Source organism: Cervus canadensis, chromosome 8, assembly GCF_019320065.1.
Source record: "Cervus canadensis isolate Bull #8, Minnesota chromosome 8, ASM1932006v1, whole genome shotgun sequence".
Lineage (NCBI taxonomy): Eukaryota > Metazoa > Chordata > Mammalia > Artiodactyla > Cervidae > Cervus > Cervus canadensis.
Window position 1 is genome coordinate 5,675,708 of NC_057393.1, and position 27,862 is coordinate 5,703,569.

The following is a 27,862-nucleotide window of genomic DNA, read 5'->3' on the forward strand; positions in this document are numbered from 1 at the left end:
TGTGCATAGAGCAGACGACGTCTACAAGCAATAGATGTCCCATCGTTTCTAAACATGCAGTGTCTCACACTTTCCTCCTATACAGGTGAGTCTGGCTAACACTCCATCTAGCCGATGTTAGATGTCTTTTCCTATCAGTGTAACAGTGTTGGCAATGAGCCACAGTCGCCTGGAGGGACGGAGGTAACATGTCCCTGACGTGCCCTAAAATAAACAAAGTAATAACTCTGAAGCACCTGAGTGACCAGCTCTTCCCTGTGAACCTACAGCAAAGCCCTGCCCCAGGGCCGCAGGCAAGCTCTGACCACAGGCTGGTTTGGCCTCATTTCTACTGCTCATTAGCCATGTGACTTGAGGCTGTGGCTTAATCATGATGGGAATTAGTTCAACACCCATGTGGAGGCTTCCAAGATCCTTTTGAGGATCAAGCTAGGTAATTAATGGCAGCATTATCTGCAAACCAAAAAGTGTCCCACGGATATCAGGGATAAAGATTCATAGGCTTCCCAAGATCTCATGATATCAAATCTGATGATTAATATGAATGTCATTTGGAAAGGGAAGTCATATTGTAAATATCACAGATTAACCTTAATATGTGATGTCACTATCAGCTTAATAAGCTTAACCCCGGTTGGATGGGGGCAGTACTGGTGTGATAACCAACACACACTGAGTGGGAATCAGGTGTAAACATCACGGGCTTCTTCACGGAACCTGTGTGTTCACCCGATCGGCTGTATGGAACCTGTATGTTCACTCATGCCGGCTGTCCCTTCCTGCTCCTCCTTCCTCCTTTTGATCAGCTCTCCATCCAGACTGTGTCCCTGTCTCCCTCATCCAACCCTTGTCTTTGGGAGGCGCTGCCCCCTCCCGGAAGTCCCAGTGGCCGACAGGCACCTGTCCCCGCGCCGGCCTGTCACTGTCCAGGGCGCCCAGGGGACCTGAGCCGGCCGGGTCAAATGGCGATCAGTCTCCCTGTTGGGAAACACTGGGTGGAAAGCATGTCATCTGCTTCAGGACACTGGGATTTGGGAAGAAGATGGGTGCCAACAGGACCTGTCCCCAGAGGATACATTCAAGTTGCAAAGGAGATGGTGCAGAGAACCACAGCTGGTGGTCCAGGCTGACCCGGCTGCAGGCTCTGTCTCTCTTCCTCAGCCACATGACCGACAAACATCCCCAGGGTGAGGCTGTTTGAGTAGGTCTCATGCTTTCTGATACTTAAGCTCTAAAGCATCGTAACTCCAACCAGATCTCCAGGTGGGAATCATTACTGTTCTCATGCCCGAGAGCAGGAAACACAGCTCAGAGAGAGGGGGTAACTGCCCAGGGCCACGGGGGGCAGAGGTGAGACACGCAGCAAGGGCTGTGACACCAGCCTGCATACTCAGCTGAGGCCGGTGGCTGGGGTTTCAGCGGGGTGGACCACTCTGGCGAAGAGTCATTTAACCCGTAACCGACCCAGAGGGCTATTTTCTAAAGTTGGAACACACTAGGGTGCATTTACCCAAACTGTACTCCCTCCATTGTGGACACGTTCTGGACAATTCAAACGCTGTTAGGGATTACAGGACAGACGCGGGGCCATCACTGTAAGCCTGCCCGACCGTCGTCATCAGTCCATTCCATGGAGCCAAAAAGTGAATCCAAACACTCTCTGTGCTTTCAGCCAGGGTAAGTGGGATGTCAGACCAGGGAAGGCGGGCAGAAGACAAATGGCAGGCATCCTGACTGGGGCGGCAACAGAGCACAGAGCAGCAGTGGGTTCACTTGTGATCACGATGGCGTTTTCCCCAGCCAGCGATGGAAACTACCTGGAGGTCTCAGGGTTGGGTCTTTGGCCGATGCTCATTCCGTCCTCTTGTCCCTGTTACTTTATCACCAGGAGTCGCTCCACACAAGTGCTCCCAGATTATTATTAATATAGCCAAGAGAGACCGCCTCCCCTGGGCCTGATCCCTCGTTAGCTGTCACTCTGACGACAGTCCTGTCTGCGGGATAACCCACCACCACGCTGGGCTTTACACGCTCCACTCTGTCTCTGCTTGCCTGAGTTCCCAGGTACACGTCTCTCTCTGTGACAAGCTACACAAACATTCCCAAAGCGGCTGCATCCAGCACACGCGCAGAAGGACTACAGGATTCATCCGTTCTTACCTGGCATGATGATCTCCGGGAAGCCCGTCTTCCGAGCCACCGCGGTGGTCCTGTCCACCAAATGAGGAAACTCTTTTCTAATCTGATGGATATCTCCAGGAAGTAATTTCAGCGTTACCCACAAACCTAGAAAAGCAACAGATGCGTGAGTCATGTTATATCTCATACATCTTCACATCTTGTACGTTTGCAGAAGTCTTCACGAAATCCATTTCAATGAATGAGCAGTTTTTAATTCACAAGGCAATGCCTTAAGAGAAAATACAGGTGGATGAGGAAAAGGAGAGCAGCCAGGGAAGAGGAGCCTGGCACGGGGGAGGTACCAGCATCTGACCACCTGGGACACGAATCCCCCATTGGAGTACCCGAAGGACCTGACAGCACTTAAGTGCTACCCTCACCCAGGCCTGATGACTCTTGAGAGTTGATAATATGCTGAAGGTAAATCAGAAGGTAGCATTTTGCTGGGAGGGGATTGAGAAGGCTATCATTTACCATTCTCCCAAGGAGGGTGATAGCAGAGGAGGCTTCGGGAGGGACACAGGCAGCTCCACGAACCCACGAAAACACGCAGTGGTCTCGTGCCCTCGAGAAGGGAAGCCACGAACACGGTGGAGCACCAGGCTGTGGGCCACCCGTGGACCACCCACACGACAGACGGCAGCAGTCGGGGCGGCCCTCCCTCTGTTTCACAAAGTCACAGCGAAGCGCAGACTCATGCCACCCAACCCCCTTCTCCAAGGGGGAAACAAGGACTTCCAATCCCTCTAAACAAGACGCGAGGATGCCCAGGAGAGAGCACGGGGACCCTGTGAGCCCTGCCCGCCCGCCCGCCCTCCGCAAAGCTGACTCATTTTGTATAAAATACTCCTGGAGCAGCGATCAAACAATAAGAGGGGAGAAAACCCACACATAACAAAGTCAAATGCAGGAGACAAAGCAGGGGCTCTGTCAGCTGTTTTCAAGGACATGCCGTCCTGGCGGGAGTGGAGGGGTCACTCTCAGGAGGCAGGTCATGGTCTCCCCATCCTGGAGCCCTCGGGGGCCTGGCCTACTTGCTCAGCTCTGCAGGACACCACTCCCCGCCCCCTGCCCATCAGAAGATAACATCAGTACCAGCTTGCTCAACTCGTTGATAAACTGATAACTAGGTGACACAGCTTGTTATAATTTAAACACAGAGATTAATTTTTCCTGTTTATGCTAGGCTTAAAACCCTTTCCTCAGAGGAGGAAATGAGGCTAATTTTCAAAGGAAAAGTATATTTTAGGTTGACTTTTGCTTAACCAGAGTAACTAAACACAAAGGGAACTAGCATATGCTGTATTTCAAAAGGAGTCGATCCCTGGGTTGGGAAGATCCCCTGCTGAAGGGCACAGCAACCCACTCCGCTATTCTTGCCTGGAGAATCCCGTGGTCAGAGGAGCCTGGCAGGCTACAGTCCATGGGGTCACAGAGTTGGACACAAGTGAAGCAACTTAGCAGGCAGGCATGCAGGTATTTCAAACAATAGGAGTAGATGGCTGGACGTAGGTGAGGATTCAATGTGCAGGTAAAATACCAGGACCTCTGGGTCCAGGGTTTAGAATAACTTGGGCTAAATAGAAAAGATGTTGTCTACTGTGAAAAGGAAAGATGTAGAATACAAACCTAAAGTAGGCCAAAGCCTGGAGGCCAGTATGAAAGAGAAGGTCATGTTTCTCCAAGTCCCTTCCATGGCTCCATGCACTTGACTGTGACTCGAGGGGTCACCACTGATGGGAATAGGAGCTCCACTGGGCAAAACCCCAGAGACTCTGCAGCTTGCTCTGTGCTGCATTTACTGGGCCCTGCCCAGCTCTCCCTGGAAAGCACTGAAATAGGCCTGCGAGTGAGCCCCGGAAATATGTCACTCCATCACTTCTGTTTCAAGGCCAAGATGAGCTAGTGACATGGCCCAAGGTCAGTTTGGTTCAGGAAGCCGCAATGGTCCATGTGCAAGCAGTCAATGCCCTTCTCACTTAGCTCTTACCATGACCTGAAAGCACCCCTCCTCCCCGAGAAGTCCAAGGAATCAGGGACCCTAGCCTCAGCCCATCTCTGACACAGATCTTGGCCACAGTAACAGTAAGACAGACAGAGGTGGGGCTTGGTCCTCTTTTTAAGCAAGTTCCAGCTGGCCTGCCACCAGTCTCCCCTTCTCCCAGGTGACCCTGTAATAAAAGTGGATCAAAACTCTGATGACACTGCAAGAGGAGCCAGAGGCCTGGGGACCCCGCCCCAGAGTGACTCCAATCAAACAGCTTTAATTGGACCTTTCCGTGGTTTTCAATTAAAGTGCAAATTGGGAGGGCTGGTAATTGATGAGAAGACGGGTCCTGGGTCAGCTGAAAACTGCTCTGTCTACAGAGGCCACGGTTCATTAATGTTTTGGGCTGAGGTGTTGGTTTTGCTGTGTTCCGGGGGTGGGGGATGGTGGTTCAAACCAAAAGGAAGTCCCCCAGAGGGACAGGAGCGGCTAATTCCTGCAGAACATTTTTCAGACTTGATTCACACTCTCCCTCAGAACAATGGGAAAAGAATACAGATAATTGTCTCTTAAAAGTCTAGTGATGTGAGGTAATCAGACAATGAAGCAGGTCCGTTCACCCGAGCCCCACTGAGTTCATGACAAGCCTGCCTCTAATCAAGGACTAACAAGTGGATCGTCCCACCAGTCTCAGGCCTGGGCGACTCTGAAGGTGACTTCCCCTCCGGCTGGAGGCGGGGCCTCAGCAAACACTTGTTTTCCAGCAGCCCTCCCGGCCAGGCGAGTGCCACCTGCCATGAGCCCAAGGTGATTGATTCATAGCCTCTGCCAACAGAAGGTCAGCCACTGGGAAGCTTGTCAGCGTGGGATTAAAAACGATGACTGCAGGCCAGGTGAGGGAGGGAGGAGAAATCCCCTCGATTGCAAAGCTGAAGGGGAACTGGTCTGCAAAACGGAACCACTTTCTCAGGGGTATGGAGTGGGGAAGCCCCGCCAAACATCGTGGCAGTGCTCAGCTCACAACACGAGGGAGGAAAAAGCAGTGAGGACAGCGCACACGGGGAGCTAGGCTGTGTTGAATGTCCGTGTGTCTCTAAACAGCAAGGTGAAACCACAGGCAGGGGGTAGCTATTTCATTCTCTGCTGAAGTCACTCAGGTGTTCTAACAGCGGAGATGGCTGGAGACGTCTGAGGAAGACAAAGGAGTTGCTTCCAGGCCCACCAACTCTGGGCTCTTTCTGAGCGTTTAATCCTAGGATCCTAGTATTTGTATCCTAGTCAATGTTCTCTCATCCAGGACATTGGTTCTCGGCAGTGCTTACGAAGATGACCAGTGAGGAAAGCCTCACAGGCTGTATGTACATCATCAGGGACAATGAGTAAACACCATTACCCTACACCACCACCATCATCAGCGTCAGCAGCATCACCATCATCGGTATCTTTGTAAAATCATCATTGTCATCTTTGTTATCAGCATCAATATCAGCATCATCAGTATCATCATCACCATCATCAGTATCACTGTTATCAACATTACCATCATCAATATTATCAATATCATTGTCATCATCATGACCGTCATCACCAGCATCATCATCGTGATCATCACCACCATTATCACTGCCGTTACCATGATCATTGTTGTCATCATCACCATCACGGTTTTCATCCACCACCATTATTATCATCATCATCAATATCACGATTCTCACCATCATCCCCAACGTCATGATCATCATCAAACTAAAATTCAAACCACACACTATATTCCCAGGCTCATGCAAATGGACACTTAGAGGAACAAAACCATAGGATACATACCCTGGCCCTTGTGGTTGACTTCTTTGGCAGCAATGACTTTGTTTATAACAGTCTGAAGGAAGTCATTCTCCCCTGCCACCCTGGGTGAAAAACGGGATGACATGTTCAGCGGCTTGTGTCGAATGGCGTCGTCCAACGCGAGCCTGGAGGGCACGGGACGAGCAAGACCACAGGAGACAAAGGGGTACAGGGACCCATGGGTGACGGTAACAAGGGAACAGAGAGCATCATCACCAAGTGTGGGAGAGAGTCGTCATGAGTCAACGCACGACAAAGGACAGGATAGGTGACAAGAGAGACAGGGAAGAGCATCGATCAGGAAAATGCTGAACCACGCAAGAGAAGTAAAGCAAACAAAGTCGACTCCATCCCCAGGAAATAAGGGTGCACCAGAGCTACGCTCCATGCCTACCAGACAATTTACAAAAAGGGAACTGATCTGAAAGTAACACGATTGAACAGCATTTAATCCCAAGGGATGTTTATGACCATTTCTTCTATTTCAGTAATTCCTGACCATATCGCATAGGTCAAGCGGTGGGTGCTTTGAAGGGAAAAGCAAAATTAAGATAAAAAAAAAAGATCCCTCGGACCCAATTGCTTGGGAAGCTTGAGTACATACCCTGCTCCATCAGACTATGTACTCAACATAGCCTAAAATAATTAAATGTGAAAACAATGGCATAGTCTTCCGAGAACACAACAACCATGTCTGAGGAGCTAAAACTCTGACACAATTATGAATATAAATCATCAGTGTTTGGGGGACTCATGGATCAGGAGCTTTTGACGGAAGGTGTACCAGGACTGAGAAAATAAATACAAACAGGCGACATGGGCAAAGAGAAATACCATGTAGCACAGCCAAGCACAACATGCAGTGAGCAAGAAGATAAGTGTATAATGTTTAAAATGATTTCCAGAAACAAGGACAAGTGTTATTTATCCCATGAGCCCACATGACTCAAGGGAGCTAAGGGCTGTTTTCATTTACTTCCCCAAGTTAAAAAAGACAGAGAGAGAGAGAGAGAAATGTACACTATGATTCCTCCCCTAGAACTTACCCTGTGATATAATCAATCAGTTTTAATGGAGCAAAAAATGGGTTTCATTAGCATGGCATTTCCCAAAGAACTACTTTCACTGCTTATTTTGCTATTAAAATCATGCTTCTCTTTTGTTTCTAACACTGAACATATGAATCTGGATATCAGTCTTCCTTTAATGGAGCAAGAAGTCACAAACTACAATGCGAGTTGAACATGTAGTTTTTTTAAAGTGGACATTTCACTGCAAGACAGAAAAAGATGGCAGCAACCTGCCATCTCAAGGAGGTCATAACATGTCCCAGTAAAATTTAGATTAGTGAGTCTAAAACTGATAACCCCCTCACTTTTCAAACCATAACTCAAAACAAAATTTTTCTTTGACTTTTCCCATAAGACACTAATAGGGAACAGGTAATTTTAATGCAGTGGTTCATTTGGACATGAAGAAACTCTGAGGTCTAGTATCTAAACGGCATGCTAAACAGTACTGGGCTGCACTTTTTTTCTCATGGGCAACTTATTATCATTTCATACTGCTGTGCTTTATTTATTACCACGATATAAACTCAGATTCCAAGATGATGTTCCCCTTGTTTACTAAACCAACTTCCAGATTCTGTAGAACCAAGCTCCCCTCTGTAACTCTCATCACTGGCTGTGATTCCAAAGTATTAATATCACCACCCAACAGAACATTCCATGATGAGAGGAACGTTCTCCATCAGCACTGACTGATCTGGCAGCCACTAGCCACTTGTGGTCCCGAAGGCTTTAGATGGGACCACTGTGATGGAGGCAGGAAATAAGTGATTTCAGTTAATTTTCATGAATTCAAATGGTTACATGTAGCTAGTGGTTAGTGTTGCACAGAAGAATAGCTCCAAACCAATGAAGCCACAACAAACCTTTGCCTCCAGTTGTGGGGGTGAAATACACAAATGTGAACCCCAATTTAGAGCACATTGATGGTTTTCTGTTATTCTAAATTTCTGAGCCATGCCTGGGGATGCTGTCTGAACAGATCACCTGCCTGCCAAGGAACCACTCGTTTCCACCTGGAACACGTGCTTCTCCAGCCCGGGACTAAGAGCCTGGTCCGTCGTGCAAAGACAGGAAGCAAAGGGAAACCACCACCTGCCTCCTGCCCTCCCACCCCACCTCCCAGGACAGGATTCCTCCCGCCACCCACCAGCGTCACGGGCCTCCAAACTCCCTTGGTCAGCACCTGAAAACAACCCAAACTGCCTAAAATAAAATTTCTCTCAAGCCCGGAATCAAGTAGAAACCAGAAATGAGGAGAAAAGACAAGAACGCAGGGCACCATGACAGGTCACTCTAACTCGATTTATCATTTGCTCCTCTAAGGTTTCATACTGCCAGGAGGAAGCTGCCTCTTGCAATTAACCTAAACCGCTCTAATTCCTCCTCCTCTCTCCCCACCTCGTGTGAGGCGGAGAAGTGCCCTTGAAGGGACTACAGACCATTATCCAAGTGCCCTCTCTGGCTTTAATCTCCTGGGAAATAACACCAATTCTTTCAACCTTTTCCACGGGAACTGCCTTCAAATCGGAGAGTCAATTTAATGAAGCTCCCCAGAGTGCTTTCCAAGCTCGCCACGCCTCTCGACAGACTTCGGGTTAGAACTACATAAACTCTAAACACGGCAAGCACAGGCAGCGTCCACTTGAAGCAACCCAGGGACAGAAAAATTACAAGGATTCTTTCTCGCTTTACAAAAGAATTCAGTCTTATTTTGTTTGGTTTTTTATTTGGAAGACAGCAACTTATGGTGATGAATTTGAAGTACTGTATTTTGAAAATGTGAATACTTTCAGTTCATCCGTATGTAAGGAGATGTTCACGTCCAGAGAGGAACTGTAACTCTGCGTGTCCTACATGATAAGCCAAGTCTGGGATCACACGTAAAACCTTCTACTTCAAGACCATGAATTTTGACCCAGGTTTCTTATGGCTGCAAAAACGCCCTGCACTAAAAGACTAAGACGTCTCGTTATTATAAAATAATCAATTCCTATTCGTGCTGAATTTATAAACTGAATTATAAAGATAACTATTACAAACACACATTTTCCATATTCTATGGAGTTAAGCACTTGGTTTGTCCCATACTTACGGCTGAAAGGGAATGAAGTGCTGTTTGTCTTCATCATCTACTTTTCCATTTATTATATCCGTTACATCCATCACTGGAGACAAGAAAAAAAGAGATGGTTGTGCTTAAAGGTTGCCATTACAGAAAACAAACAAAAGAACTTCAGAATGTCTCCTGACCAAAAGGCATGAACTGACCAGTGGAATTTTTTTTCTATATTCAAGTTTAAAGCATTTCCACATTTGAAAGACCAATTAAGTTACCCAACCTGCCCAAATAGGGTTGGGGCTTAAAGAGCAAAGCTCCATTTAACAAATTCCTCTATTAACCACTGGCACCAATTAAGCTTCTTTTCTGCAACAGAACTTCGTGAGATGAGGAAATACTCTATTTTTCTTTACTTATTGATTTCTTTATTTTATTTTCGGCTGTGCTGGGCCGTCACTGACGCCTGCAGGCCTTCGCCAGTTGTGGCGAGCAGAGGCTGTTCTCTAGCTGCGGTGCTCCGGCTTCTCACTGCGTCGGCTCCCCTTACAGTGGAGCAGGGGCTCAGTACTTGCGGCTCATGGGCTTAGTTGCTCCGCAGCATGTGGGATCTTCCCAGACCAGGGATCAAACCTGCGTCCCCTGCACTGGCAAGCGGATTCTTAACCACTGGACCACCAGGGAAGTCCAAACTGAAATGTTCTATCACAAGCGGCATGTGAAACAGGGCAAGTGTGATGGAGGGACTGAATTTTTACTTTGATTTCATGCATTTATGCCCAAAGAGCCACCTAGGGCAGGGTGACCACTCTGGGCAGCACCGTTCTGCAGCCTCATGTCAGTCTCCCGGCCCCCGAATAAGGAGGCAGTCATAACGTGGCGACAGTTTAGCCACCTTGAGCTGGCATCTGTGGACAGTGTTTCAAGGACACTTGCCATCTAATCCTCAAACTTACCTCCTCTACAGTTGAAGAAACTAGACTCAAAGACCTAAACGAATTCGCCCACAACCTGGTGGCTAGAATATCTCCGAAGCCCCAGCTCAGACCAACACAGTGAAGAACCCCATGCACAGCCCAGGGTGCCGGACACAGGCTCTGTCTCTGCTCAGCCTCCTCACCTGACTGCAGGTAAGAGAGCAACGAGTCCCGGGTATCTGCTTGTGCACAATCCCTTCCCTAATGACATACAACCAAATACTAAATAAACATGGGCAATTTCCATCCCTACCACTCCCCTTCCACCCAAAAACGGGGAAAGTGCTCTGCAGGGGGAGCAGAAGCATCCCATCTAATGTTAAGATGCTCCTATGCCCAAGACCACATCTTGACCGCCAGTTCCGAACCATCACACACAGCGATTGTTTGAGCCCCAGTCCAATCAGTCTTTTGGCATCTGCAGCAGCAGCTCAGACAACCAGCTCTATACGGGCCATAACGAGTGAGTCTGTACCCAGGAGGCCATCTCCCACAGCCCAGTCTGCAATAAGCCACCTTCCTCATCCACAGACCTCTCTCTGCTACCATGGGGCTTATCTCACCAGCCGACTATGAGGCCCCCCGATGGTCCAGCTTTCTCGTCAAAGCTCCCTAGTCTCTAGCCTTGGACATGTCGAGGGGCCCAGCAACTACTGGCAAGAAGGCAGCATGTGAGCAAGAAACACACCGTTGGTCTGAGCACCCGTAAATTGAAAGCTGCCTTAGTTCTGCTACTTTCTAGGACTGACAGTCCCTCTGGGGCTCCCCCAGCCCAGAACTCAGCAGAGAAGGCACTGAAGTTGCCCATCACCATGTCCTTCCCTCACTGGTCTTGCTGTGGTTGGTACTTTGAGCATTCAAAGGTTCCTGCTGTCAAAGGAAGAAGTAAAGGACTTGGGGGCGTCACCCCCAATCCGAGAGCCCAGGTATTTCTATTTTCAGGTATGAGGGTCCATCATAAGGAAGCCAAGCGTCCAGCCATACATAGTCACCATGGATGTGTGACGGAGGAGGACCTGAACAGCCCAGAAATATGACATCCCAGGATGCAGGGGCAGAAGGAGGGGGACGTCGGGATGCTGCTGATGGAGGAGGGACAGCAAAGGCAGGAAGTCGGGCAGGCATGATGAGAAGTGATGAGAAGCACGAGGCCGGGGCAAAGGGCCAGGTCAGCTCATAGCAACCCCACAGCCTGCTCACAGCAACCTGGCACTGAGCATCCAGGTGGCCAAGATGCACAGCAACTGTTTGCAGGGGCTCATCCTCTGCCAACAGTCAGAAGAGACACAAAGATCCAAGTTCAAGGACAGGCACAGGGTACTTAGGCAAGAATATGTTTTAATAGCTCCCTGGACTGTGTATATGAGTATCTAAGTGTGTATGAGAAATGTACTTAGGACTGAGATCACTGTCTTAAAATATGTACCTCTTGTGCCCAAAATGTACCATGACCACACTGCATGATGACATTTACTCCCTCCCTCTTGGAGTGGCGATACGAGCAGCAAGTTGGGAAATACATAAGCAGAATGCTCAGGTCCTTACGTAGCATCTACAGAAACACACCAGCCCACAGCTCAGGACAGCCACCTCTCTGGGCTGAACGTGGGAGGTAAGAGATCACTTGCCCGCTCCCCACCTCATCCCCACTGGGCACTTAGGCTCTGAACCTAAAACTGCTCTAAAAAATCTGTTTAAAGGGAGCCGTGCATGTGTGCTCAAGTCGCTTCAGTCCTGTCCAATTCTTTGTGACCCTACAGGCTGTAGCCTGCCAGGCTCCTCAGTCCATGAGATTCTCCAGGCAAGAATGCTTGAGTGGGTTACCGTTACCACCTCCAGGGGGTCTTCCCGACCCAGGGATTGAACCCGAGTCTCCTGGTCCCCTGCATTGCCGGTGGATTCGTTACTGCTGAGCCACTGGGGAAGCCCTTAAAAGAGGCCAAACAAAACTCAACATAGTAATGAAAGCCCTGAGCTTCCTGGTGATGCAGGTAAAGAACCCCTCCATTGCCGCTGAAACAAGAAATCCAGCGATGTATCAGAAAGGAAGGGTTTTTCTCACGTATGTATATAAACCCGAAGAATCACAAAAAGGACGAGAAATAGAAGGCTGTGCAGTGAACGGCAGCCGTCTAATCGTGAGGGAACATCGTTTCCCAAATTGTGAAAAATGAGAGTGACACAGAGAGGTCCGCCAACAAGGACGTCCCAGGGACACTTTCCTGTCCTTCCACAGAGACAGCCCATTTCTCCCTTTTCCTGCATCGTCACCAGAGGAAAAAAGCCCCTACGTGAGGAGAGCTCTGTCCTCTGCGCTTCTCCTTCTGCCTCTTCATCACCTGGACCATTCTGTGCTGCTGCTGCTGCTGCTAAGTCGCTTCGGTCGTGTCCGACTCTGTGCGACCCCATAGACGGCAGCCCACCAGGCTCCTCCGGCCCTGGGATTCTCCAGGCAAGAACACTGGAGTGGGTTGCCATTTCCTTGTCCAATTCTGTGCAGACTCATTCCTAAATCAATCCATCACCAAGTCAGAAACACCGCAACCCTCCTCGACTAGCTTCCCTCCAGGAGGAGTATGTGGGGCATGTGGGTCAGGGTCTCCGCCAGGAAGCGGGGTCCACTGTCCTATCAAAGACGGGATTTGCGCCCGAAGCTGGTGGGACAAAGACCCCAAGCCGCGTGTCGACGTGAACCCACATGGAGAAGAACAAACACATGTTTCTTCCCTCCAACAGTCAAGCTTATACATCAAGCGGCCCACAGCCCAGTATTCAACAGCAGCTCGTATTCAGAGCAGAGGTGCTGATCTCGAGAGCCTTCGGGAAGAGGAAGGAAATGGATTACCGGCCACCCCGAAAGGCCGTCGCAGGCCCGAGGTCAGCTTCCGCGTGTTGTTATCCCTCAGCTCCATGCGGCCCACGCGGACGATCTGGCACACAAAACTGATCTTCTCCCTTTTCAGGTCTTTGCTTCCCAGGTCCTGGAAATATTAATTTCCATAAATTACTGTGGAGAAGCACTACTCAAGGCAGGTTCAATTGCAACAGACAGTAGAGAGATAGATTGCCACTCTTCTCTTCCAACCAGTTTTTAGCATTTTAATAAGTGATTCACAAGACAAAGAGCAGATGAATCACAAAAGTCAATCAGCATTAAATGAATTTAAGATCCAAGTTTAAGAGACATACTCAACATCATGGAGTAGTACATCTCTGTCACGGGGACTCAAAGGGTGACTAGAGACCCAGAAGGTTTCTGGGCAGCTACGTTATTACAGGAAATTAACAAGTAGTCCCGGCATCCCAAGGACCCAGGCTCCAAGGCGGTGAGAAGTCAGACAGGGGTCATTAAAAATAGTCATTAGAATGGTGAGCAATTCAAATGAACATCTTTGGATGCACTTACAGTGAAAACAGCTCGCAAATTATGTAATCTGTCTATGTCTTTAGGCAATCCTGAACTTGACCAGCGAACCAGGTAGTTTTCACTTGGAAAAAAAAAGGAAATAAAATCAAATTAATTTTCCAAACAGAACAGGGAACCAAATGCACATCCTCAGTGACTTTTAATTAACTTCATGGAGGTCCATTATGCAGACAACGGTATGGGTTCAGAAATAGCAACCACGTCAGATAGAGCATCTCTGCCATTGACATACATATAATTTCCATACAGCATAGTACTCAAGGTCTGCCCGTACGAAATCCCTGAGGTTTTCAGTTCGGATGTCCAGGATTATAACCCAAAAGGACCTATCTGCAAATGGCATTTCATAGTTTTTATTATATTTTTAACAATTTTTTAAAAATTAATTTACAATGCTGTGTTAGTTTCAGGTGTAAAGCACAGCGATTCAGTTATACGTATATAAATTCTTTTTCAGATTCTCTTCCATTATAGTTTATTATAAGACACTGAATATAGTTCCCTGTGCGATACAGTAGGTCCAAGTACATGTACTTTATACAGAGTAGTGTGTATACGTTAAAAGTTTTTTTATTAAAAGCATACTTGTTCATTTGGAATGATTACAGTCTAAAATTCACCATTTATTCAAAGTAAAACTTCATGATGATTTTCAAGCCTGCCATAAGCCAAACATGACGTAAAAATATATGTTAAATCCTATGACAAGAAGAAATAAAGTCTTTATCAGAAGTGACAATGAAATTTGTTCTGTTTTCTGCCATATACTAAGTTCTTAAATTTTCAGTAATATGAGTGAAAATTCTGGAGCTTTATACACACACACACACACACACACACACACACACACACTTACTTCACACACAGTCCAAACCATACTTTTTACATCTGGACAAAGAGAAAATTATACCAAGGAACAAAAACAAGAACTAGGAAAGACAGAACATGAGACATGAGAAATGACAGAGACTGGATTTACAATATTTTATTCAATACATATTCACTGACAGACAGCCTTTATGCAGCAGGCACCAATCTAGACACTGTGTCCCATCCAATCACCTTGGAGAAATAATAGCAGGTCAAAGGTCCAGAAATGACATTCACAGAGAACCAGAGCTCGAAAAGGCAACATTAGGATGAGAGCAATACGGAGCGGGGAGGGGGGCCCACAAACAAAGCATCCCATAAAGACAGCACAGGAAGCAGGACTTCAGTCCTTAAGTCATGCAGTTGCCAGGTTTTGAAAACATTACAGTACTCCAACTCTACAATCAGATATCCACGTCGTTGCCGGAAAGCTGCTCCTGGCCCAGACTCCAGCTGCTTGGGGGGAAGTCTGGCCAGCTGATCGCCCCAAGGACTCCCCACGAAAGCAAGACTTTGGGGTGATTCTGAGGCCATGTTCCCAGCAGTGACGAAGGGCAGGGGCCTGTCACTGACCTGATGAACTTGGACTCCACAGGGTCATACAGAGACATGAGCACCTCGGCATCTTCTCCTATTTTACAGACCACGTTCTTGAGGTTAACAAATAAGGCCAGGGAAGGGGTGGCGGCAAACTTGGCTTGTCTGTTAATGTCTATGTTCTGCTTCTGAGACTGTCAGTGGAAACAAGAGGACAGAAAGGTGACATGAGCAACACTTATGGCTAACGCTTGCTCTGTTCATCCCCTGCAGAACAGAAAACCATGCGAAACCAGTTGCAATAACACAGCAAAGCCCTTCATGCAGCGTCTTCCTTGATGTTGTCTACACGTGCATGAGCCCAGCTGAAAAGCATATGCCTGGGGTGATGATCCCAGTACCGTGAGAAGTTGTACCGAGTATTTACTTCAGATACAAAACATTTAGGGCCCCAATCAATCAATCAGAATGGAGATTACACGTGCAGTTGCTTATTCAATTTTTGATTCTCCCATCAGGTCAAACTCTCTGAGGGCATCTCCGTGTTATTCATCATTATGGCCCCAGGACCTGGGGCACCGTAGACGTTGAGCAGTTGCTGAATGAATGGATGACTCAATCAGCCGACTGTGTTCTGAGTATTGACTACATACAAGTTACCATTAATGGCCATGGGAGACGAAAAGGATCAGTAAGATGCATGTTCCCTGCCCTCATCAAGCTTAGACAGACCCCTCTCCTACTCCTATCAAAGAGGAAATGCAGAATGGGGTACTGTTGCCCATGGGTTAAGACCACAAAGTCAGTGTCATTAATATCCTGTCCCCGCTCAAGGGATGAAAAGCCTTCAGGTCATCCGCAGCATGTTTTGACGCTGGGCTCCCTTCCATCCATCACTGTCTGAAATACATGCTGAAGCTGGGCCTTTTCATGGTGTAGCTAATGTAATCCTGAGCTTCCCTGGTGATGTTTCACTAATGTTGTAAATTGTTACTGAGAAAACGTACCCTGGATGTAAATGGCATGTTACAGAGAGCTGAACTTACTTTTTCTTCTTGCAATCTTTCCTCCACTTGTTTGGAAGCTACTTCGTGAGCTCTGAAAAGACTAATTGTGCTAGTTAGTTCTGGATCCAGAATGTTCCCGTCTTCATCTCTCACCACCAAGTCCAAATCAAGGATTCTAGAACAAGAAGAATTCAGAACTTCACCAACAAACTTCAGTCCTAGCAACTGAGTAAGATGAAATCAAAAGTCAGGGTTACTCTCCCAGTATCAGGAAACATAGTTCTGAGAGGTCACTGTCATTTTAACTTAAAGTGTATGCCCTTGGAATTTAAAAAAAAAAAAAATTACTCAAATGTGACTTCCATTGCCATAGTGACTTATATTCACAGATCTAGAAAGCCCAAATGAAATGTCTGTTGCTAATTACTACATGAACAATATGGACAGTTAAGCACACACACGCTATGCACATACTGGGGGTGTGTGTGTATATAAATTTGTGGTATGTATACACGGCCACATGCACACCCATATGCCCAAATATATATACAGTTGGAGGTTGGGGAGAGGTGGGAGGGAGGAAAAGCTGAAGCAGAGAAACACTCACCACTTTCTCTGGTAGGTTCCATGGCACTACTTTGGCACTACTTTCCTTCTACCTAGAGTCAGTTCTAATCCCTTAATTAGCCTATCAGAAGATTTTCAATAAAGACGTTCTATTGTTTCAACATGGAACATATGGAAGTCATCCACAGCAATGTTAAGAAAACTTTCTGGCCAGATGGCTAAATGTAGTGGCCAACTTAATACACAGGCAGCATCTGGCTAATAAATCTGTCCATCCTATATCTGGAAATGTTTTTTGGCAATAGTCTCTCCATTTCCCATTAGGTGGTTTTTATCACGATTTTATTTAAAGAATAAACAAAGGTGACTATATAAAGTAAGAAACCAAGAGTTTTACAAATGGTGGTGTGTTCTTGTTTTCTTTTAATAAGACACGAGGATCTTAACCACAGATGCCTGTTACTTTGCCTTTGGGGTTTTTCTTTTTATTGAAAGTCTATTGTTGTTCAGTCACTAAGTTGTGTCTGACTCTTTGTAACCCCATGGACTTCAGTGCGCCAGGCTTCCCTGTCCTTCACTATCTCCCAGAGTTTGCTCAAACTCATGTCCATCGAGTTGGTGATCCCATCCAACCATCTCATCTTCCGTCACTCCCTTCTCCTCCTGCCTTCAATCTTTTCCAGCATCAGGGTCTTTTCCAACGAGTTGGCTCTTCACATCAGGTGGCCAAAGTACTGGAGCTTCAGCTTCAGCGTCAGTCCTTGCAGTAAACATTCAGGGTTGATTTCCTTTAGGATTGACCTGTTTGATCTCCTTGCAGTCCAGGGGACTCAAGAGTCTTCTCCAGAGCCACAGTTCAAAGGCAGCAACTCTTCAGTGCTCAGTCTTCTTTATGGTCCAACTCTCGGCAGCAAATTTTTTATTTTTTTAACCATAAGATGAAAGAAAACATCTTTTGAAATAAAGATAAGTTCAATTAGAGAATGTCTTTTAATAGTTACAAGTCGAAGAGTTGACAAACTGACTTTGCAAAAAAGCCTCCACTTAGACGAACTAACCCCCTGCTTCCCTGCTCTGAAGGTCACACGCCTGCACACCCTGTGTGGATGAGTCTGATAACACGTCAAGCAGGTTTAGTTTCCTGAGTCGTGCTCAACCACTGCACTATACTTGTGTACGGTGGATATGAGTTTCTTGGACAAAAATCTGTCTTGTTAAGGACTGCATTTCCTATCCAAATAGTAAATCACGTTTGGAAATACTTCCTTTCCTAACTAGATTATTCCATGACATAATGTATTTTGGTAGCTCCCCACAGCCAAATTAAGCAGGTGGTTTCTGGACATAAGTTCAAAACATGATACTCCAACAGGAAATAAAATCAAAGCTCCAGAAGTTTAGTTTTCAAGCAGGTGGTCTTGAAATGAGTTTCACTGCAACAACATCTAATATCCTATACCCAGAAGTCTCTGGCTTTCTGGGGGGAAAAAAACAAAAACAAAAACCTTCTCCTGTAGTTAATCCAAATACTACATCTTACTGGTAATGTAGCTTTTAAAAACTTTTCACACTTGAAAGTGTGAATTACCAGAAAGCAGAATTGTTGTAATTCTGATTATACAAAATGCTTCTTTCCTTTTTCCAGGACTTCCCTGGGCTGAATGGCTCGGGGCGAAGCTGTCCTATTTTCTGAGCTTTATATTCTAACACATAAAATGAGGGGGTTGGACTGAACCACTAGTTCCCCAATCTGCTGGCCATCACGGTCCAAGTCTATTTTTACAGACAGGGATTTCCAGTCAGCATTCCAGACGTGAGAATTCAGGATCTTAAGAAGTGGGTCCCAGCATTTTGAAAGTTTTCCAAGTGACTCTGATATAGACCAGCATCTGGGGATCGTGTGACCACATACTTTTTAAGGCTTCTTGCAGCTCTGGCATTATATGAACAAGTAGTCATCCAGTAGAAAAGGGCGTAGCCTCCTTCTGGTTACAGAACCTGGAAGGCCTGAGATGGCTGTGCAGCAGAAGAGCGTGCCAACACTGGAACACGCACCTCGATGGGTGAGTAAGCACACCACTGCTAAGGGTACTCAAGCAGAGCTGGGCGGTGCCCTGCGATAAGAGGGAACTTTTGCATGAGACCTACTCCGGTAGAACACTTATATGATCTTTATATCAGAAGTACAAATTTAGGGGGCTGGATTTTTTTTTTCCCCAAAAGGTCTCACAAAACTACTAAGCCAAAGCACTGGTGCAGAAAACCTCTTACACATGGAGAAAAATCATCTTCCCGATAAAACATACTCAGCTGTTCAGACAGCAGTGATGTCCTCAGAGTGATATGGTAAGATGCCAGTGACCTGGACACAGCATAAACATGTCTGCCACCTCAAACGGGAGGCTCCTTGTAAACTCAGCTTGCGTCTCCTCCAAGGTCTTCTTTTGGAGTTCTACCTGATTTTATTACCAGTTTTCATTTGAATCCACTGGGGAGTGAGACCATTCTGCTTTTATGTCTTGGCCACACATCACCTGATCCTGAAAGTCTTGTGAAAAGACATGGTGAGGAGCAAATTCAACCGCACACAGGATGGCAGAGAAAAGAAAAAAAAGACTTGCTGGCTTTATTTTTGTTTGCCAAATCCGGTGTCCCTACACTGGTGACAAGTTCTACGGTGCCCTTTGAGGTCTCCTCCAACTTTCAGAACATAGGATTCCACAGAAAGAAGGCTGATGCCTGTTACTACACAAAGGGCCCTCACGTCTGGACTCAGGGTCGAATGCTGTCAGCAGAAAGGAAAATTTCCTGTTGCGGGAATCACTGTGATGGGGACAGGTTACCCCATCTTCTTGAAGAGAGTGTGTTTCAACAATGACTCAGAAAACTCCGGATGCAATAGAAAACACCTCATCCTTTTAAGAAAGAAAACTGTGCCATCATATTGATGTTAGAAATTTTGTTTGTCATAAGATAGGATTTTAGTCTCCTAAAGGCTTACGGTGATGCCATTATATTGGTTAATGTAAGCATGAAATCATCTTTTGAACAAACAAACCTGTTTCCATAATCAATTTTGGCAGTGACCTTCTTCTTCAATTCCTTGAGCTCATCCTGGGGCAGAGTTCCAGAAAGAATCTGCGACCGCCACTCGATAAGGTCGTAGATCATGTGTCGAACGCTCCGGAACATCTCCCTGTTATCTTGCTAGACGAGGGGGGAAACCAACTGTTAAGTTCTTGATTTAAAAGAGCATTGTGGTTGTTGTTTATGTCGGATTAATGGTGTTTTTAGCATGGAACTGAACACATTAGATGGAATTTGGTTCCCATGACACATGAAAAGATTACAAGGTATAAAAACAATGGACAATCTTCCATATTCAGGCCAGCGTTCCAGAGTATGTAGCCCTGCATCCAAAGTGGACCAGGGCAGGATCTGCACTTGGAGCCCCAAAACCAGCCCGTGAGCTTCTAGTGTCTGGACCAGGAATGGGCAACCCTTGAAGCTCCCCAAGGAAGTGCCCAGCCTACAGGTCTTGCTTAAGGAATCTTCAGAATGCCATTCGCCCCGGTGATTCTCAGCACTGAGAAACTCAACCCTGAGCCCTGGCTGTCAGCTGACTACACGAGGACCTGGCCCTAGGCTGTGGTGCATTCTGAACGTGCAGAGAGGCTTCTGCAAGAGGCAATATCGGGATCTACAAGCTCTTGGTGCATTTACACCAAAAGGGAAACACACATGAGATTCAAACTTCACACCTACTTCTCACTTCCTACATATTTCGAGGGATTTAATGGTACAAACAAAAGCAAGTTTTCCAACAGCATGAGAACAATTCATCAAGAAAATGAAGGATTAACCAAAGGAAAACGAACCCAGTGGTTCTTTCCAAGAACAGAAATCTAGGTGAAATCCAACTATTTAGACTTCTAAATAGTTTTAGATATATAAATCTAAATTTATAAAACTAAATCTATAAATAGATTTAGATTTATCTAAATCTGACATTTAGATAAAATTCTAAATGTCAGGGTGCCAAAAAAAATGTAAATGTGGTCACTGCTACCTTTTAAAATAATGTCTTCTCTGCATAGCTGAACTTCACACCTCCACTCTTTATAGCATTTGACCTTCTTTCTAGGAATTTCTAAGATCCCCTTCACTCATTCAGCCTATCACACCCTAACAGATTATTTTCCATCCTATGAGTTCTCCGTGTTAGTATCATCCTAATCTTAAATTCTTATTTATTTATTATTTATTGGCCATGCCATGTGGCTTGTAACATCTTAGTTCCTGACCAGGGATTGAACCTGGGCCCTAGCAGTGAACGCACCAAATCCTAATTACTGAACCACCAAGGAAATCCAGTAATCTTGACTTCTTAAATGAAAACTAAATAATCAAAATTAATGGTTTATTCTAAACTTATGTTTGTTTCCCTCATCAATTCTCCTTGTCTATTTTCATAAAGCATTATCAAATAACTAAAATCCTTAATAATTTCCTAAACTTGTCTATTGCCACAGAGCAGAGGGAAACAGAACATATAAAAATATTATAAGCAACAAAAACACATGTGCATATGTATAATAAGCATATTTCTTTGGCTTTGCACAAACCTAACAGTGTAAACCCCCAAGAGGCAAGGGTAGACTTTTTTTTAAAAAAAGGAAACCAGGTGATGGTTAGGAGTGTCTGTTAAGGAGCTGTATGACTAAAACCGTGTCCACCAACATATTAGTCAGCATCAACTCCTGTTTGTTTTGCCATATTTTTGTCTAAAAATTGCTAACATGAAATATCGACTCCAAAATTGCTCAGATTTACACAAAATATTCACGGTTAACTTTACGCCTCTAGGTTTTTGAGAACATTTGATGAACAATTACTGTAACTGCTTATTACTGTGTATTTATAGGAAACCACTGTATAATCAAAAGCAATGAGGCTGCCCAGAGAGCAGCTGTGGGACTGAGAAGTCTTCTATGTTCCCCAGAAACTGACACACGACCTTCCCTCCAGCGTCCAAGCTTTGCGCTGACAACAGATGAGGAATCAACACCCTTAAGAGGAATACAGACCTAACAAAAGGTAATCTTCTGCAAATATGAATTTATATGCAAAGAAAATGCCCCGGGGGGATATGAAATGGAAGGTGTCAGGGCCCCAACCCTGTCACATTAATAAGGCTTCTTTCACAATCCGGAACTGGGTGTCTCGCATGAAGCCAAAATGGAAACCATCTGCCTCAGTCTAAACAGACACGCTGAGACCTCGAAGACCATGTCACTTTCTTCAAATGGTAAGAGGCATTATCTACAGGCAAACAATGGCTGATAGCAGCCATCACCCTCTACTGCATCCATGAAGATGCACCTGCGACAGTTTAAAGGCAGATTTTCATTTTCACGATTGACATATAAACTTGGAACTCCAGCTCTGGTGGACTCAGTCGGTGTTCCAAAGTCTAAAAGCAGCCCAGTTCCCTTTTCAGTACAAGCAGAGGTGAAACCCACGGCCCCTTCCTCGACAGCCACGTCACTGCAATCAGCACGGCTGCAGGTGACACAGAGCTGGTGGGAGGGTCGCGGTCCCCGAGGGTGGCCAGGCTACGGGGGGCAAGGCTGCCGAGCAAGACTCGCTCCCACACGTTCTGCTTCTGAGGGTCCCAGAAGAAGGAAAACTAAACCTTTGACTCAGCAGGGTTCAAAAAAGACCATTCTCTATTGCTAAGCTCTGATTCAAAATCCCATCTTCAAACCTAGAGTCTATTATACAGAGTGAATTAAGTCAGAAAGACAAATATCATATATTAACGCATGCATATGGAATCTAGGGGCTTCCCAGGTTGGTGCTAGTGGTTAAAGAACCCATCTGCCGACTCTGGAGACTTAAGATACGTGGGATCGATCCCTGGGTTGGGAAGATCCCCAGAAGGAGGGCACAGCAACCCACTCTAGTAACCTTGCCTGGAGAATCCCATGGACAGAGGAGCCTGGCAGGCTACAGTCCATAGGGTCACATAGACTCAGACACTGAAGCAATAGCACGCATGGAATCTAGAAAGATGGTACTGATGAATCTATCCGCAGGGCAACAATGAAGACACAGACATAGAAAACTGAATTGTGGACATAGGAGAGGAGAGGGAAGAGGAAGGGGAGAGGGGGATGAATTAAGAGAGCAGCACGGAAACATACATTACCACATATAAAATAGATAGCCAGTGGGAATGTGTTTGTGGGATGCAAGAAACTCAACTCAGTGTTCTGGGACAATCTAGTAGAGTAGGATGGGGTGGGAGATGGGAGGGGGCGTTTCAGGAGCCAGGGCACATGTGTAATGAATCACCTGTGGCTGATTCATGCTGATGTATGGAAGAGGCCAACAAAATATTGTAAAGCGATTATCCTCCCATTAAAAAAAAACCCACAAGAGTCCCGTCTTCTCACCACGTAGAGCTGCCTCCAGATGGTAGACCACTCTCGCAGGGTCGTGGTGACCTCCTGAATGAGGGGGAGGTCGCCTGGGATGACCGTTTCATGTTGCCTGGGAGGAAAGCAAAGGGCAGAGACAGCCGTGGCTTCATTAAACAGAAGGGCACCTTGCCAATTTCACACGCAGGCCATAGCGCGCAATATGGAAGCCAACGGAGAGAAAACATACAAACAAGACCGAACCCACGGAGGTCTTCATCCGTCTCTAAGAGTGACAAGTAATTTCTGTACAGAGCCTGAGAACACTCATACATTACCCTAGTGGAAGCCGTCTACCTCACACGCCAAGGTAAGATGAAGGAGGCACATAATATCCCATCAGGACGTCAAGGTCTGACAAGTGGAAAGTGTATTCATAATATGTGTACCCATCTATTTTACAGATGCCATAAATTACCACCAATCTGCGTGGCATTAAAATGCAGGCTTGGGATAAGATAATTTTTTTTTTATATTTTCATCCTGCCTAAAACTCACTCTGTGATAACACATGAAGCGGTTATCCTTGGCAAAATATGGGCAAGGTTACAGCTTTCCAATGTCCACAGGTGCCCTGGTCCCCAATTCTGATTATCCTCTTTCCCTTGTCTCTCCACCCCAGAAGGTTAACTCTTGCCTTATTCTTGACTCCTGATCTATTTGTGCATTGCTTTTTATCCAATGAACCGCTGTTTTCCGGTTACCTGCTCTGGGTTAGGCATTGCACTAAGCAGGATTCCTAATATTTGGGTCTGAGTCAGAGACCGAATTTGGTGGCCTGGGAAGTAAGACCACCTGGGCCCAGAGGCCCTGAACAGACAAGGCTCCCACCAACATGCAATGTCCAGGGGGCACTGAAATAGGTCCCTGAGGCCCAGACCTGTGGGCAGGACCCTGACTGTAGCTCGCAACTGGGATTCAGGGCTGCAAGGACTCAGTGATGGTGGGGGCGGGGGGGGGGGGGGCTCCAAGGAAGAAACACAGGAGTTCGTGAGAGACAACCAGTCCCTCTGGAGAGGTCTGACCACGTGCACCAGCGGGAGCAGCAGCGACCAGGGAGGGGTGCACGGGAGACCGCCCCTCCCAGGAGCGCTTTTAAGAACAAGCCTTTGATGGGACATCTTCAGTTTCTCTCACAGGACGTGACTGGTTCCCAGTGAGGATGTTGATGGAAGTGTGGTTCACTTCGCTCTGTGATGTCCTCCTTACAAAGCCCCTCCACTCACAGCGCGAGGACATCTGTCAGCGGCTGGGCTGCCTTCATCTCACAGAGCTTGAGTTCCGGGCGAGGTCCACTGGGCTCTTCCCGCTGGCCAGGAGGGACCTGGAGCTCAATGAGGCTTCAGTTTCCCACGTGGAGAGGACCTCACTTCACCCAGTGTGTCCTGATCTCCACTCTGGATCCTTCTTACCTTCCTTCCTTAACTGGTCTGATCCATCTCTTGGACTAACTGCCAACTGGTTCTCAGTCTTAACCCAATGTCTGCCTGTCCATCTGTCTGGCGGGGCATGACTGTACTTATCAAGAAATCAACACAGTCCCTTATACCCTTTTCTATTACTCTTCCTAATTACATTTCACATACACTCACCTGTGTACATCAACAGGCATTGAAAAAAAATGATTCCTATACAGCCCAGCACCCATACTGATCCTGATACAAACTGACATAAAATATATCAAGAAAATATTTTATTCAATGTTGTTCACAGATTAGGGTAAAAAGTTTCAAAACTTTCCTTGTTTTACTTCCCCCTGAAATTTCACCTACAAAACAATCTCTCAGTAGAAAAAAAGACCCTCTTACAGGTCATCACATTGATGCCTCTAAATTATTTTCCTTGTTTTAATGATGCACCATGGAACCTCAGAGCCCAACCTAGTCCTTCTCATATGTTAAAAGTACACTGCCTGGAAAAGCAATTTCGCAATCAGCCGCAGAGATGTGATTATGCAGTAATCATATGATTAGTAATTTTATCATTTACATATTTAATGGAGTGCAAAGATGTAGCAGAGACAAAAAAGGAAAACATTTTACTGTTCCTTCCTGCAAGTTCACACCTGGTTATTCATTTGCCATTCCCGCCTAATGGGTTCCTGTTCTACAAATGTCCTTTTAATGATCTTATACATCAGTTTTATGACCTCTAAGAAACATACATCACAATTAGGCAAAACGTAAATTTACACACACCCCAACCAAGCAACTGTTGCTTCTCTCTCCACTGAATTTGTATCACATCCTGCAAAGTCTTCCAGAAAAATGGATTCAGGGCTGGGGACTGTGCAGCCTTTGCTAGATGGGCGGCTCACAGAGGAAGAAGCAGGAATCCACATGGGGTTCTAGAAGGCTGACTGTGCTTCCAGTGCTGGCTGAAGACTCCCTAAAGGCTCAAAGCCATGTTGTGGACAGCTCTAGATCAGAAGTGCCCCCCTTCCCTAAATTCCAGTCACCCTGGATCAAAGGCACCCACTGTCCAACCCTCAAAGTCGCCCTGCGAAAAGCAGCAAGGTCAAATGCAATCACTGCACGACTTCATTTAAACATCAAGACCAGACTCACCCTTTTCCTTCAACTATGGCTTCTTTAAGATGGATGTACGAAGCAGGAAATATACCCTTTGGGAGAAAAAGAGACAGGAGGTTGTAGTATTGATATGAATACTGACTGCCAATCAAAGAGCTGCCCACCCCCCCACCCCCCCCGCCAAAAAGGTGGAGGTGGGGATGACTGGATCACTATTAAATCTGTAAGCCTTTATGCTAAGTCACAGCATGTCACAGAAAACAAAGTGTGAAAGATGGCAACTGAATTCGCTTGTGTTTCAAAGAGGCTGCAAAAGTCTTAGAAGAAAACAGATGCACTCTGCTTGCAAAGGAAAAATCCCATGGGGCCTTCCAGTGTCTTCTCCGTAGGTCACACCTTGTTTTTACTTCAGACACAGGCAGATCAAAAGTCAACTGATGCCTAAAAACAATTTCTGATGACGGCCTCTGACAGCTCTTCCTTTTGAAATACTAAAATTGTCAACAGAAAGAGAGTTTACATGGTCGATCATCACATATGCACTGACTACTTACCTGACCCACAGAGACTTTCTCATCAATCTCCAAACAGAGGGGGCCGTCCGATAAAATACAAAAATTAGGTACATTTCACCCAACCTGCCTGGCTCCAGTGGGGGGACATCAGTTGATGTGAAAATTGTGCTCAGCAACCCCCAAGAGAACAGCACACAAGGCCCAACAGACAATTCTGAGGCGACGGCTCCTCAGGAGGACTGTCAGTCCCGGGCACTGTACGTGAAGGGCCAGGAGCTTCCCCAAGAGTTTTGGACCTGCTTCCTGAGCAAGCACACCTCCCCTCCTGGAAGGAAGTGGAGGTGAGCACCTGGAGGGCAGGAGTGGGGCCCCGGGCGCGGGGGGTTCAGGCAGAGCGGGGGTCTCGGGCAGCAGAAGACAAATAGGGTGCAGCTCCCTGAGATGCCAGGCACGCAGTAGGAAGTCAGTCAGCAGGAAGGGTCACCTGCTATGAAAACAGGAGCTTCTGACTGGGCTTCCCAGGCTTCTGGCCCCAAAGAATTGACACAGGAGATCCAGAAACCACGCGACTCATCCTGCTTGGAAAGGGAGTGGGCACCGCTGGTACCCGCTCCTCCTGTCTACCAGGAAAGAGGCTGCACTTCACGTAAACAAGAATTATCACAGAGAGGGCAGGAGTCAGACAGAAAGACAGAGGCTGGGCAACAAAGAGGACTAGGCGGACCAGCTGCGGGGACACCTCCAGATGCCCGGGTGCACATTTAATGTCAGTAGGTGAGCACTGGTTGGGAGGTGGGGTACCTAAAGAAATGAGTCTCGTCCATTCCCACATCCACAGCTAGAGATATCCCTCAGTCTCAGTAAAGCTGCTCTCGACAATCATGGGGTCACAGAAGGGACAGTGGAAAAATGAGGCTGGACGCACCTGGAGGCTTGAAATGAGCAACTTCTTCAGCTGGAGCGATCAGGACTGGCCATATCTAGAGCTCATTTGTGAACACCGGTAAGAGGATGCTTCCAGAACCCAAGGTCAGGGTGAGCGGGAGTCAAGTCCCTTCTCTGCCACTGCCTGAACTGGGTGGGCCAATGCAAAATCACAGCATCTCTAAGCTGTCAGTTTCCTCAACTGCTAACGAAGGTTTCAGATGGAACAATAAACAGCCCCTGCCCAGCTCAATAAAGTCCTCAACTGTGGCTTTCTCAGATGAAACAGGTTTTCACCTGCAGGATAACATTCTTATTTTTTTTTTAATTAAACTATAGTTGATTTACAATGCTGGGCTTATTTCTGCTACACAGCAAAGTGACTCAGTTATACATTATATATTGTTCTTCATATTCTTGTCCATTATGATTTATCATAGGATATTGAATACAGTTCCCCATGCTATACAGTAGGACCTTGTAGTTTATCCACCCCATACGGACTAGTTCGCATCTGCTAACCCCAAATGATGGAAGAGACAATCAGAGTGAAAACAGAACTTTCTTTGGAGAGGGCTATTCCTCCAGCCACCACGCTGGCATCTCCCTCGTTCAGACCTCAAGACTGCAGGTCATCGGACATGAGAGACTCACAGCCCAGTCTGAGCTCGGCAGCATCAGAATGGAGATCCTGGCTCCCATCTGCAGAGCTGGCTCGGCAGGTTACCCTAACAGCATCTCTCCCATCAGGACAGACTGCCAGAGAGCTCAGCCTGGACACCTCTGAAGTGACAGCGAACAGAGGATGGACACCCCTCCCCTGTCCAGCAGGGCCTGGCTGCAAAGAGTCTGGGGAAAAAACAGAGCAAGAAGGCCCTGAGCTTGG

General features: G+C 46.6%; 1 protein-coding gene across 2 annotated transcripts in view; it reads right to left on the bottom strand.

Moving 5' to 3' along the window:
- DOCK1 (dedicator of cytokinesis 1) overlaps positions 1-27,862 on the bottom strand; it is a 546,616-nt gene that overhangs the window by 453,121 nt on the left and 65,633 nt on the right. Inside the window, exons 4-13 of one of the 2 annotated variants that reach the window (XM_043475106.1) lie at positions 25,574-25,629; positions 22,983-23,079; positions 19,583-19,731; positions 15,997-16,132; positions 14,987-15,144; positions 13,523-13,604; positions 12,962-13,097; positions 9,176-9,248; positions 5,993-6,072; positions 2,161-2,286 (exon numbers count right to left, since the gene is read on the bottom strand). In XM_043475106.1, the coding sequence (XP_043331041.1) occupies positions 2,161-2,286; positions 5,993-6,072; positions 9,176-9,248; positions 12,962-13,097; positions 13,523-13,604; positions 14,987-15,144; positions 15,997-16,132; positions 19,583-19,731; positions 22,983-23,079; positions 25,574-25,629 (1,093 nt within the window). Of the gene's footprint in view, positions 1-2,160; positions 2,287-5,992; positions 6,136-9,175; positions 9,249-12,961; positions 13,098-13,522; positions 13,605-14,986; positions 15,145-15,996; positions 16,133-19,582; positions 19,732-22,982; positions 23,080-25,573; positions 25,630-27,862 lie in introns of both variants that reach the window. The other variant, XM_043475105.1, reaches the window with a different exon arrangement.